This window comes from Pezoporus occidentalis, unplaced genomic scaffold, assembly GCF_034315485.1.
Source record: "Pezoporus occidentalis ecotype Australia unplaced genomic scaffold, CSIRO_AGI_Poc_V1 ctg225, whole genome shotgun sequence".
NCBI classification, from domain to species: Eukaryota; Metazoa; Chordata; class Aves; order Psittaciformes; family Psittacidae; genus Pezoporus; species Pezoporus occidentalis.
In genome coordinates, this window is record NW_026914128.1 from 861,757 (window position 1) to 875,632 (window position 13,876).

The window sequence follows — 13,876 nt, forward strand, 5'->3', positions numbered from 1 at the left end:
ATTGTTTCTTTCAGAACAAGGTTTGGTGTCTGCTAAAATGCCAGTGGGCCTTCGCATGTGTTTAATTTTTCCCACAGTAAAACCTTCTGCCATAACTTGAAGTTGTTTTGTATTACTTCTGAAGTACTGTCGGTGTAGCTGAATAGACCAAAGTCGCGGTAGGCATCACAACTCTGAGTCTAATGCAGAGGAGGCAAGACTGATGCACAACAGTTTATATATAGAAGCAGTAACAGACAGATATGCCTGGTATCAGGAGAGCTAAAGCAAGTAATTCCTTTACCTCCCATTAGAAAGGGCTTGAAAAACGCATTCTTGACTCACATCGACTGAAGGTCGCCTGTGTTTATTTTATTCAAGCTTAAAAATCACTGTTGTTTCAATGTTTGGTGTGGGAACTTTGAGCCCGCTTTACAAGTGAGGAGCTGTTACCAGCTGTCCTGTTCCTGAGAACTCTGGACGTAACTGATTAGATAGGGTTGTGCCTAACTTCACCACATGGAAGCCTCTTGGATCCTAGGAAAGGGTTGTGCCCTGCACAACCTACCTGTCGGTTCTACCCAGTAGGTTCCTGTGTGCCTAGGAAACTTGCAAAGAAAAGATAGGTCTTAATAGTGTGTAGTGCTTATGTACATTTGCATACTTCCCTGAATAGGTGCTTGTGGCCTTGCATACCTGTATCCACAGTTACTGTTTGGAGTATCATGCAGGCATAAAGAATTTGTCTTATTCCTACCTTAGCAGCAGTGCATCACATTTGACATAAAAATGAGCACCGTGGGCTTTATGTACCGATCGCCTCCTAGAAGTTTGATTCATCCTCATACCTTGGCTCTCAGGAGAGCTAGGAATACAACGAAAAGGCTTTAAAATACTTCTTAATTCACATTTCAGGGGAGGTCTGTAAGCATCAGACTTCCAGCCCTAGTACAAAAGTCAAAGAAGCAGCAGGGAGAAATGGCAGTTGCTCTTTCCGATTAACTGCAAAGGATGTTGCTAACGCGACAGATATTAAAGCCCTTTACTTGCCACCAAATAAAGGCGTGCTGCAGTTAAGACATATGGCTGGTATTAACCGAAAAAGGGACAGGAAATTCAACATTAAAGGTGACTCTGCCCTTAATTCACTGTGGCGTGGGGGAAGCATTGTAAGACCCCATTGGTGCCTCCCAGCTAAATACAGCTTGACTGTATTTAGTTGCTAAGTTCTGCAGGGTAAAGGGTCGGTTCCCTCCACCTTCTGTATGGTTTTTGCAGTCAAAAGAACAGTTTTGGCTCTTAGTGAAATGGCTGTTTAAATACTGCATTTAATGAAGTCAGTGGAAATTTCCGTTCTTCCGGTAGTTCTGAGAGGCTCTATCCCAGGAAGTGAATTTCTGGAGCATTTTCACAATCCTGTTTAAATAGGAGTGCTGGATTGTCTTTTTAGAGTGCAGAGCAGATCAGTTCTTCATACAGTCCATACAGAGCTGCTTTCACTTAATACTAAGTGAGGAGTTAACGTTTTGAGGTTTGCTTTATGGAATAATGGTGACTCCCCCTTTTTTGTTCTGCCTTTCTTCATGCTGGTTTTGAAGCAGTGTTTCTGGAGAATAACTGCATCTTTTGGCTTTACTGTCTGTACAACATAAACATGGCTTTTCATCACAAAGACTTCACTGTCCTTACACCTGGGGGCAGCTGCAAGCTGCTTTCATTAGTAGTAACCTCTTGGCAGTTTATGAAACTGCGATAGTAAAAATTCAGGAGGGCAAACAGCTATCTGATGGTTCTGTAGACCCCGGGCTTCTCAAGTGAGTGATGACCACATCTGTTCTGGAAACAAATACCAAGTTTTGCAATGGAAAACATCGAAAGGGATGCAGTTCTGTAAGCTTTTGCTGGAGTGATTGTCATTAGAAATCAGTGTGGGTAATGGCTGCTGTCTGTTCCTGTGAATGTATAAAGCCTAGCTGTGTCATTGCTTTAGAAATACACATTTTACCAGCCTTAGGTTCCATTTCTGTGATCTTGCCATTCTAGAGGGTATGCAATATCTTGTCAATCAGTTTAATATCTTCTTATTCCTAGTTTAACCGTGTAAAGTAAGTACCCAAACAGTAAATGTGGGTCTCTGTGGGGTTGTATGGAAAGCTTGAACTTAACTTTCTGGGGATTCCTTTCATTTGTGCTTTTTACTGAATGATGCTAAATCATCGTTTGGTACCCCAGGCCATGAGATGCCAATGACATCCATCTTTCAGCCCGCTGGAATTAGTATTTCTCTACATCTTTTGAGTCTGTTAACCAAAATACATGTAATTTTAGGCTCCCTTTTGCCTCTAAGGCAGTTTATCCTCCTGGGGTTTGACTTCTTGTTTTGTCTTTGCTTATGTTCTCTTCTGTGGCCCTGTTGTTTAACTGGAAGCTTACATTCCTGGGCAATATTCAACCAGTAACAAAATAGGCGTTTGAAATTTAATCTGCGTGTTACTTTAATAGTCAAGAGAATTTATTTTGAGCTCATCCTATGTTTTCAACGCCGCGTGCCACCATTCTTCAGTTTCAGAGTTAGCAGCCCACTAAGATGAGAGGGCGATGCAGGTAGGCACATCGTCACCCTGTAGTTTGTATGTCAGGTCATGTTTTCATCTTGGAAAGTCCGAATTGGAAAGCCTGGTCTCATTTAATGTCAGAGGACCTAGTTTGCCTTAATTCACTTCCGATAAGCTCAAAATCTCTGTAATTTCTCAAACTACCAAAATGAAAGCTGGGATTCGTGACTTGAGTGAATTCAGAAAATAGGCCGTTTTCCAGTGACATCTAATGTTCAGGAGACTGCCAAGGAAGATGGTTCTTGACATAGTCTCTGTGTGTCATTTCGGTGTTTTCTGATACCCTGCCCTGGGTTGTGATTACTGATTTATAGGAGTAGAGAAACAGAGCAGTTAGAACATAACAAAGCTTTTAAATTCAGGATTAGTTGTCCTTGGATGCATAAGAGTACGATACAAACAACGTGGCTGCTTGCAGTTAACGTTCCATTTACCCTCTGAAAGTCTAAAATGAAAGTGAATTCACTGTGCCTGAAAGGCACTAACACAAAAAGCCCAGAGATTAAAGTCATGCATAAACTGCAGAATTGATAAGAGTGTGAATAACAATTGTTTCCAGTCCATCTCTTTACAGAGGTGACAGCCACTTGAGTGCTGATGGGGCTCTTTCTTCTGTGGTCCTTCATTCCTGTATTGATGCTGCATGTGAGGGTTCACCATTTGAGCATTCTGGCCCACGCTTTCATATAATTTAATGTTATTGTCCAAATATGGCCTCGCACCAACTCACCTTTCACTGATCAATTATCAGTTACTAGTTGGAGGCAACTGTGAGCCATCAGTTGATGGACAGGGCTCGCTCTTGTTGACTGCGAGTCTCTTTGCCATGAGCTCGCCTTCCCGCTCTGGTAAGAGTATTTGTTATGTTTGTTACTGGCTCTTGAGCAGTCTTCTGTTAAAGACTGAGATTTATCTCTTCTGTTGTTTCTCTCTTCTTTCCCTCCTTCCCTCCTTACAGAAAAATCCGTAAGAGGTTCACCAGGTCACAGCTGAAAAGAGCTTCCAGAGCACCTTGTTCTCCGATTATTGCAAAGACAGAGACTCTCATGAACAGTAGGCAGGCACGCACAGAGCCAGGAGCCATCATGCACTGAAGAGACAACAGCATCAGCACCATAATCATGTCAGAATCATGCTTAATTGCGAAGGCAGATACAACAGGACCTTCCACATCTTTAGCACTGTACGGACAGATTGTGGTGGGGTTCTGTGTTCTGGGCAGGATCCAACAGCAGCCCTTGTTTTCCCTTGTCTCTGCAAGGGCTACTCCTGGTTCACTGTGCAGGCCTATCCTGGATTGTCCTGCTGTGCCCTCCATTCCCAGTCATCAGCACTGGCTGGTCACGGAGGGGCTGTTTGCACTGACCACACTGAAGGAGCATGAATGGAGAGTCCACCCGCCGCATTTGTCTACGTCTTCTAGTGGTTTGATACAAGAATATGCAGCTTTTGAAACTCTTGCGGTGTCTTTAAAGCAGCATTTAGCCTTGAGGGGTCTCTGTTTTCAAAACCAGCTGCAGACTTTGGGTGTTCGTATTTCTCAGTATTGGCTTGAGTCGCTTTGGATTTGATTTTCTGAACTGCTGAGTTCATCCAGACCCTGAAACGAGGACAAGGAGTTGTCCAGCAGTTGGGAAATTTAGATTGGATCAGGAAGTGCCCGTAATTAGTGGCCAGATTTCAAAATGCTTTGGTTCGGCTCCTGGAAAGTATTGCATGTGGCAGTGAACATCCAGCTGGACTAGTTGCATGTGTAGGAACTGGTCCTATTGTCTGTATACTTGCAAGCATCCACCTGTTTCTTGCATCTTTTTGCATTTCTTGAAGCCTGTTCTGAATAGTGAAAACCAGCAGAACATAATTCCCAGGAAAACGTGAAGAAATAGAGTGTTGCCTATTAGAAATGTCTCTCCACAACGTGATTTGTACCTTTTCTATATGCCTGCGTAGAAGATGTCTTGCATAATGCTTTGAAATTCATACTTGTAAGGCTGCAGGTGGATGCTTAGCATGGAGAGATGATGTGCCTTTTGAAACTGCTTGTAGGAAACTGTCAGCCCTCCTGAAAGTGGGAATGGCAACAGAGGCAGGTCTTTTTTCTACTCAGGTACTTACAGGTGAACAATCTCTGCCCTACTTTGACATTCAGAGGCAACCAGTGTGCAACACTGCTGTGTAAGCCTGGTTGGGATGTGCTGATGATCTGAGGCAAGTTGTGTTCTTCAGTAGGCTTGGTTTCCATATGGCTTCTTAAGAGGTAGTCAAACACTGAACGTGTCATAGTAAGCTGAGATGAGCTTCAAGACTTTATTTTTTCCCCTCTCTCTCTCTTTACTAGGTAGCCCTAACAGATAGAACGGATGTGAGGATTTCATCCAGTTGTGGATGTTCACTTGGCTCTGTGGTTGGAAAGACAAAGATGTCAGTGGTGTCCCAGACCTGGGGGTAATCTCCCCACAGTTTTTCCACCTCCCCCTTGCCGTGCGATTTGTGGTTTCCACTTGGAAGAGCGTCTGTGGTCTCAGCCTAAACCAAGCCATACTCTCTGTAGGATTTTGAGCTTTGAGACAGTAACCCAGATGCTTCTTCAAGGAAGAAAGCACCTTGACCTCCTGAAGGGACTCGCTGATGTTTTTTTCTGGAGTGATGGATCCAGGTCTTGTCCACTGTCTTTCAGCAGCAAGAAGAGGGTGAATACAAAGGAGCAATTATGACATGGAGTGCCCCTAGTATGCTGAGCACCCTAGTGAATGTTACAGATTTGGACTCAATTGGAGAAGACCTCGGATTCATCTGCTCACGGTTCTTCTCAGTAGCCACTGAAGTGTGCAGCCCTAGGCGTCTCTTCTATCCACAGGATCTGCTTTTTCCTTACCACATTTGCTCTTCATCAAGTAACCGAGTGGAGACAACCTTATTAGTAAGAATTGCCTTTATCAGCTATGACATATGGAAACCCCTTCTGTATAATAGCTTCCTCGCCCATTAAAATACAGAAAACATGATTATTCAGCAGTCTGTTTGACTGAAAGTATGAAAAACACGAACAGAAAGATCTTTGTCTCCCTCAGGCATCAGTGAAATCACACACAGCAGACTCATTTTCAGAGTGTCATTCGTTGTAAGGTGGTGGATTTTTTACCCTGCCTTATTAAGCTCGTACTCAAATTCTTCCTTTCAGTCAGTGTGCTGTGGTGTCTAGCCAGTATGCTGTAAAATCTCTGTGTGTTTCTGCTTTTGACAAAGGTATTAGCGTCTGTAATAGTCTGATGTGAGGTCGTTTTTTCTTTTCCTCTCCGAGGAGAGAGCTCGGTAACAATGCTCCCGCTTATGCAGCCAGCTGCCTGATACCATTATCTTTCGCATCAGGTAGCCAAGGTAAGGTAGAATCCTTCTTTGTAGCTTCAAGCTGAGGTGCTTCATTCGGATACACTGGAAATAATGCTGTGTCTGTGCCTGGCAGAGTCATTTCAAAGGGTGCAATAGCTGACCCTTGGGGTGGATAAGGCACAAGGAGACTGCTGGAACAACTTCTGCTGTGTCTTCAAACTGTTTCGCATGCAGCTACACCCTAAAATGCACCCAGCGTACAGAGAAACTCTACGCCATGTACTGCACCTCTGTCTTTACCTGCTTTCTCTCCGTCTGACCTGTCCTGCAAGATGCTCTCCAGAGATGGATACAGGATTTACTTGTGAATTTCAACTGGAAGTATGGTGGAAGATCAGCTGAAGACGTGTTCCTGCTGGGTCTGGGCTTACAAAGGTCTACATTGTTGTAGACGTTGTGACAGTCCTCACCACGGTATCGTGCGGTTCCATTCTGTCTGTTGAAGCTGGCTGTGAGCAAAGATGACACATTGCTGTGTAGACCTTAACAGCATCTCCACAGCAAGTCAGAGCCTAGCACTGTTTTTATCAAGCTTCCCAAGGTAGTTATTTTAAAACCAGCTAACATGCATCAGTCATCAGCAGCGACGCTGAGTATAAACATAAACCTCAGAAACAAGGACAAGAAGTTTGGTACTTACCATGGATGTGAGGAAAAGAATCTAGGCAGCATCAGCCCTGTATTTGCAATACGATTTATTTTCCTGTTAGCTAAATAGAAATCTGTCAAAAAACCTGCCTCTCCTTTTACAAACGTGAGGCCAAAATCCCATGCAAAACGCACGATCTTTTTGTGTCAAGAGGTCTCATATATAAAATGGAAAGGTTATGCTTGTATGTCCATATTGCTGGTTTCAACTGTATCGCTATCCTGCTGTCTTGAAATATTTTGTATATTGTTTTCAGATTATTTTTAAAGGCCCGATTGAGTGATGGAAATGATGGAGAGAACAAGTTTTGAAATACTTGAGACTGACTGCGTGAAATGTGTCAGCGCTGTGAAAACAGCATCCTGTAAACCAGCGTTTTGATTAAGGGCAAGCGTAGCCTTCCTTTCTGCAGTCCAAACCTTGTGGTTTGGTATGAGAACTGGGTATTGAAGCTGAAATGAAGAACAACCAAGCAGTAGAAATGGTGAAACGGGATCTGCCCTTACAGAATGTGCACTTTTTATGAAAGTTAGATCTGTAATTTCAACACAGGTACTTTCCTGCTTCTGAAGGCTTAAATGAAAGAGAATGGCTGCGTGGTAGTTTCTGATGTAGTCACAGCATAACGTGCCACAGCCTTTTGCAGAGACCAGTTAGAGTCTTTCAGAAATACTGTATTGCATAGTACGCTCTATGGGACATGGTGTTTTTATGTGTGTGTACTGCTATGGAGACGGGAGTGTTCGAACCCTCTGGAAATGCCAGCAAAATAACATTCCTTTTTCATTCTCTTTTGAAGGTCCTTTATATAAACCGGTGTCTTCATGAGCCAGAGTGGGTGTCAAGAGATCTGAGTTTATATAACTGCACAGTGGAATTTTTTTGGGAGTAAGTCAGGACTTTTTTATTCAAATGTTGCATGTTTGAGGGAGGAAACCTAATTTTGGAATACATGGGGTTTGGATAAGAGTTTTGAGGTTGTACTATATACTGACACACAAATTTGCAGAGTATGCTCCTGTTGCTCAGAAAGATGTAACAGTTGATATTGAAATACAGTATTGAGTCAATAAAAAAGAGAAGCATTAAAGAGCTGTCTTGTTTAATTCTGTTGTTGAGACTGAAAGTGGCTTTCTCAACGGAATGGTAAAACTGGGAAGCTCGGGGTTGAGTGTTTGAGGGCGTGGAGCACCTTAGACTGAAACATGGTGCTACTTGGTTTGCATTAAAGCGGCTTTGTATACGGATTTTGTGACTCTTGGCCCTCTTTGCAGGAGGCTGAATTCCTGCGTGGACACTTGTCATCCTGTTTTCAGTAGGCTATTGAATGACCAAGAGACTAAGAGATGGTGAGCTGTTCAGTCTGCAGTAGAAGGACACATTAGATTAAATGTGGATGAGGAAAGAAAGAAGGCTCGCAAGTCAAGGAGAGAGAGACATGAGGTATTAAGTTATTGCACTGGAACACTAGAAAACTTCCTGGAATTGAACTGGTATCTGGGCAAAAGGACTCATATTCCACAAAACAATACTAGAAGTTAGTCTCCGCTGCATTGACGCATCTAAACTTTGCAGGTTGATCTTAGTGTCAGAATCTATCTGTGTTTTAAACTCGGTAGCACCTAGAACTGGTGGCTTCCATGTGAATATGGGGCATAATCTGAATCCTCTTCCTTACTAACACCTGAAGTAATTTCCCAAAGTACGTTGGATGGGTTTTTTTTTGCACAGGAGGACAATCAAAGGGCTTCTGAACAGAAGTAATGGTGGCTACTTCACAGGTTTGTTCAAGGCAACTGTTTTCGTGTACTAATTCCCCTATCTGCCTCGGGGAAGGCAGGATTTATATGGATCCATGCTGCTTGGTAATACCCAAACTGTTTTCCAGGTGTGTAGATCCCAGGTGTGGATTATCTTGTTTGTACCCTCTCTCTCCCTTAAAGTGATCTGTGCAGATTCCAAGTAGCAAAAATGAAGTCCTTCCATGGTGGCTGGATTTATTTGTTTGCCAAGGTGAGTTCTATTTTCTAGCCCTTCTGGGAGAGTTGTACTGATACCAAGGAGGGGGTAATCTCTGGAAGCGGTCCTTTGCTAGGGTAGCTGAGGAAATGGGCATCTCTTTGACTGGGTTTATAAGGAGTCTCAGTTAAAAAGGAGGAGGTCCAAGACACTCATCACTTCCAAATTAGGACTGTAAAGCCCTTCCTTTGTCTGCTTGAAATATGTACTTAAGGAATCTCTTTAGGGTTTTTTTGTTTAGTTCCCTGTAAAGGTATTGTTCGTACTTACAAGGCCTCAGCAATGAAAGGAAATGTGCTCAAAAGTGTTCTTCTTTCCATTGCACTAGCAGTGAGGAAAAAAGAAAGGAAAAGGTGGTTGGTTGTTTTAATGCAAAAGTGTGTGCTGTCTGTTTGAAAGCAGAAGTGATGGGAGAGGGCATTGCACTGGGAGCTGAAACCTTTTGGCACTTGGTATATGCAGAACTTTCATAGAATCGTAGAATAGTTAGGGTTGGAAAGGACCTTAAGATCATCTAGTTCCAGCCCCCCTGCCATAAAACACTGTATAATTAGAAGAGGGTTGGAACCCCATGATCTTAAGGTCCTTTCCAACCCTGACCGTTCTATGAGTCTGTGTCTTCAAATGCAGAACACATTTTCTGTGGTACTGGTTTGACACCACTGCACTTTCCCATGAAGTCAGATGCACTGACTTCATCATGGGCTGCCTTACACAATAAGAAACAAGCCAATGAGTGACTGTTACCATGTCAACTTAATGTAAAAGCCACTTGTTACCATTGGTGCAAGCACAGAGGTTCTTTAAACATGCATTATTTGTGTATACATTTAAGTATGTGTTCTTTATAAGCTAAGCAGATGGATCTTTATGGAAATCAAAACTATTATTACTAATTTAAATGATGGTTCCACCTAGATGCCAGGCGAAAGCACTGTCTGTGGCCAGTAATTTTTAAGATCCACAGTGAAATCAAAGTCTGCCTCGTGTAGCCGGGATGTTCCTTAAGCAGTAGAATTGGCACATGCATTATATGATGAGGACATTTGGGTTTAAGTGGCTTAGTAGAGTCTTGTAACGAATAAATCTCCTGCAGGAAATAAATCTTAGTCTGTACTGCTTTGGGCAATAGAATGGGGGGAAAAGGATTAGGGCCAGGATTTGATGCTGATTCTCTTCCTACCAAGCTAGCAATTCATGGCTGCAGAGCTTCCTCCCAGAGCTAAGCCCCAGCGAGCCTGCAGGAGCAGGATGACTCCCTAATTTGGCTGGGGGGCGGTGGGGTGTTGTTTGGGTGTCTGTGCTTTGTTCTGTTTCTTTCCTTGCTTGCTAGCTGTGTCATTACTTTGGAGATTTGCTCCTCGGTCATCTGAATCAGTGATTTCACTAATGTGGAGGAAGCAGTTCATACCAGCCCCGGGCTGAAAGGGGCTCTTTCCCTAGTTTCTTCTTCCTGGGCACATAAAAGAACATTCTGTGTAACAGCAAAAAGGAATTTCACAAGGGTTGCCATGAAGCTAACAACCTTAAACTAGCAGGATATAGCAGAATAGGGCACTGAACGTGATTTGCTTTTGTTACATGGGTACAGCTGGCCATGACTGAGGGATCATTCTTCCAAGCAGTCCTTTCCATTCCAGTTCTCAGGACACTGCACTTGCTTTTGCTGTGTTCGTCAGACTCCTGCCTTTGTGCTGTTTGCTCCGCCCAGTACTCACATACTGGGAAAAGGAAATATTCATACTTCAGCTTTTTTGGTAAGTCATAGGGGTAGATTGCAGTGGAAATTTAGAGACTATAATCCTGATGACTGTTTTGTTTTCTTTCTTTCAGCCTTGATTTTCAGTAGAATTTGAATCTCTTTTCACCCAGTGAATCTAGGCCAAGTTACACTGAGTTCATTTAATCCTTACGGTATGCCTAAGGTGGTTGTGTCCTGGAAGCACAGTCTGCTTTCAGGAGCCTGACTCTATCCTAGCTGTTAATCCTGCCCACCGTTTATTTTCCACACTAGTAGCAGTGAGAGCAGTACTGATTGGCCTTTTCAAGTGGACCAGACTCCATCCTGCAATTTCTGCATGCACAGTTAAGGCATAGTTAAATATTTTCTCCTTTTCTATGATCTCTGCTTGCTCTGCTGCTTCTTGTACATGACCAGAAGAAAGGAGAGCTCAGTGCTCCTCCCTTTTCCAGTGTGTATGGGTTTGGCTCCATTGCTGCTGAATGCCCAGGAGAGGGAAACGTTGGATCCAGTGCTGACTGTCCCTTTGTGCACTGTGTACTGGCCACTACGATCCCCTCCAGTACTTCGTGTTCTGAAATGTTAAGTATGGGGACAGCCCATCTGGCCAGTGCCACTGTCACCCATAGCACAACAGTGTATTGTGGCTAAAGAAGGCTCCGTGTCTCTGCTGCGTTTTGTAGTGTAATAAATGGTTCAGAGCGGCTGAGCCCTCTGGAGATGCTCCCTTTCCACTTCTGCATAACTGGAATACGCTGCCAGCCCTCTCATTTAATGGTTTATTTGGATCCCAGTGGCATATTTGGATCCATTCCCCTTCAAAGCTGCTTCGCCAATGCTCCAGCACCCTAATCCTGCTTTGCTATGTCTACTTTGCTTCCCTGAGCCCTAATCTCAATGAGTTCTACCTCCCTTTTCAGAGTAATGTCAAGGAAGATTATAATCAAGATGCTGTAAGCATCTGGAAGGTTTTGCTTCTTCATCACTTCTTAATTTTCCAGTTTAAAGCCATTTTTATGCCATTACTCTTTCCTGTTCATCTTCCTTCCCATTGGTGTTTATTGATAAAGATCCATCTGATGTGCTCAGATCTGACTTGGAAGATGACATAGCCTTCGAAACTATGCATTTGTACCAGCTGGGGCGAGGGCAGCAGAAATCAGACATGGGTTTATAGCTCCATAATCCCAGATGGTGTGTTGGCCAAGTCATCAGAATTCAAGTCCAGGTTAATGTTTCAAACTGTCCCAGTTTCTCAGGTGCTTGGAGCCAGTGATTTTTGTGCCGTCTCTTTTGAAGACTGGGGCTTGCTGCAGACTTGCAATCTCAGTGTGTTTAGCTTCTTTACCCTTCCTTAGGAGAGCTCTGCTCCAGGGTTTGGCTCAACTGTACCTGTAACACGCCTTGCCAGCCCGTAATGAGATGTGCTGCTTGAATGCTGAGTAGCTTTCTGCTGTTTACTGCTGGTGTGGATTGAATTTGAGAGGTTTCAGGAGAGGAATACAAATGAAGTGACTGCCGGGCTCTGGGCTTCCTTCGTCTTCCCTCGATGCACTAATGGGAGTCAATTGCAGTTGCTTCTTGTTTTTAAGTAGCAGTTAATTTGAGGAAATCTGATTGACTCGCTCTTTCAATTTCGCTGATTTGATTTCAGCCTCCTGCCCATCTGGGCCAACCTGCGGGTACTGTTCTAAAGCCGGTGCGTGAACCCGCTGGTGCACATAACCAAAGTCAGAGACACTCAGCCTGAGAGCAAAGCGCTGTTTGCAGCAGTGCGCTTCAAACCCTCGGTGAAAAGGGGGGCATTATTCTGCAGTTAATTCTCTGTTGTGCTGGGAGAGAATCAAGCAGCTTCTCCAGACCCCTCCCATTTAAGCATTCAGTTCTCGGGATGTTCAGATCTGGTGACAGTGCATAAGACTCTGGAGTAGCATGGACAGAGGATTGGTTTCTTGGGCAAATCAGTTTATCCTGGCTGGGGGTGCTCTGATGGAATCCCCCACTCACCTAGATTAATCTCCATAGAGTCACACGAGGCTTCTCGAAACAGCCTTCTGGTCAGACCCCTGCGTCTGTACAAATCCTCCTGAAGGGAGCAGTGAATCCTGAAGCAGGATTGTAGGCGAGGCTGTAAGCTCCTTGGGTTAGGGCTGATTTCCTCCTGAATGATTAGAAAATGCTCCTTAGATTTATGTCTCAGATGTGAAGAGGAAAAAGATGTTTTCTTCTCTGAATTGCGGGCTGAGTGAGGCATTACTAGCTCCTAATGGTCTCCCCACCTTTAAGTGCGTGGTGTTTTCTGTTCACAGCTTTGCAAATGCTTTTCCCTTCGTGGCAAAAAAAAAGACAGGATAATACACTAAAAGGTACAGGATGGCTGCATGTGACGAAACATTGCTTTTTTCATTATACACACACAGGGAAGTTGAAATGTTATTTGTAGAGGATAAAGGTGAACTTTGCTCGTGATTTTATGAACTACTTTATTGCACAGTTCTCTCTGTGCAAACAGCACTTGACACTCTCTTGCCTTTTGTTATTTCCAGCAGATTGGAGTCATTTGTTTTTTAATGCTGAACTGTGACAGAGCAGCAGGTGTCGGATAGAAGGAATCAGGATCACTTCCCGGCTTCGTGCAAACACTTAGTGGGATTTGTGGAGCCCTGTAAAATTCAATTAGATTTGCTTCCTGCCTCCTTTGCCCTCGAGCATTGATTTGCAGTTCTGGAATCATCTGCCATCGTTTTCCCCATGCTGGAGCTGGTAACTGCACTGAGCTGAGGCTGTGGGGTCGGTGTTTGCTTTGCAAACAGCCATCCTGGCTGAAGATGTCAGCTCGGAACAGCTCTTTGCTGGGGGTTCTGCCCTCTCATCAGAGAGAACAGCAGGATGGGCTCTGCTGCTGCTGCTTTAGAGGGACAGGGGTAGAGAAGATGCTCTGATGGCCATGGAAGACAAATAGCTCAGGTCAGTAGCATCTTCAGCTGCAGAGCTGGATCTGGAAGAGGCCGTTTGTCCGCAGCCCGAGTTAGCCCCTGTGTTTACCTACGGACTTCGTAACCTTGCAGAAATCAATAACTTCCCCTGAGGAGCCATAAAGGTATTGAGGAAGTGGTAAAATGTCCAACTCATCAGTGCAAGGTCATCAGGCACATCGAAGCATCGAGGTACTTCTGGCTAACGTGATGCCTCGTGTCTGCCTGTGACCCATCCAGCACTGTTGCCAGTGGCTGCTCCTCACCAGTGTTGTGTGTTCTCATCTGTGTCTGATTGTGACCGCTCGTGTTCAATCCCTGCCCATTCGGGGGGTTCTGTCAGTCTTCAGCCAGGACTGGACACCTATTAAACACTGTCAGGTGCTGAACTGCTCAGTCCTTCCCCTCTGTGCAGCTTGAAAAGAGCCCGATTTGCTCAAAACTCAGCCTGCAGCTAGGGTAAAGTTCAGTGCCATACTCGGTACAGTTTATCTGTTGGAAGTATCAA

At 44.1% G+C, this 13,876-nt stretch overlaps 1 protein-coding gene across 6 annotated transcripts in view; it reads left to right on the forward strand.

The window, feature by feature from the left end:
• MTA3 (metastasis associated 1 family member 3) overlaps positions 1-7,877 on the forward strand; it is a 122,868-nt gene extending 114,991 nt beyond the window's left edge. For 5 of the 6 annotated variants that reach the window (XM_062620928.1, XM_062620929.1, XM_062620933.1 and 2 more), the window contains one exon: positions 3,553-5,599. In XM_062620928.1, the coding sequence (XP_062476912.1) occupies positions 3,553-3,688 (136 nt within the window). In that variant the 3' untranslated portion in view covers positions 3,689-5,599. Of the gene's footprint in view, positions 1-3,552; positions 5,600-7,432 lie in introns of those variants that run through there. The other variant, XM_062620931.1, reaches the window with a different exon arrangement.
• Positions 7,878-13,876: the final 5,999 nt, after the last annotated feature.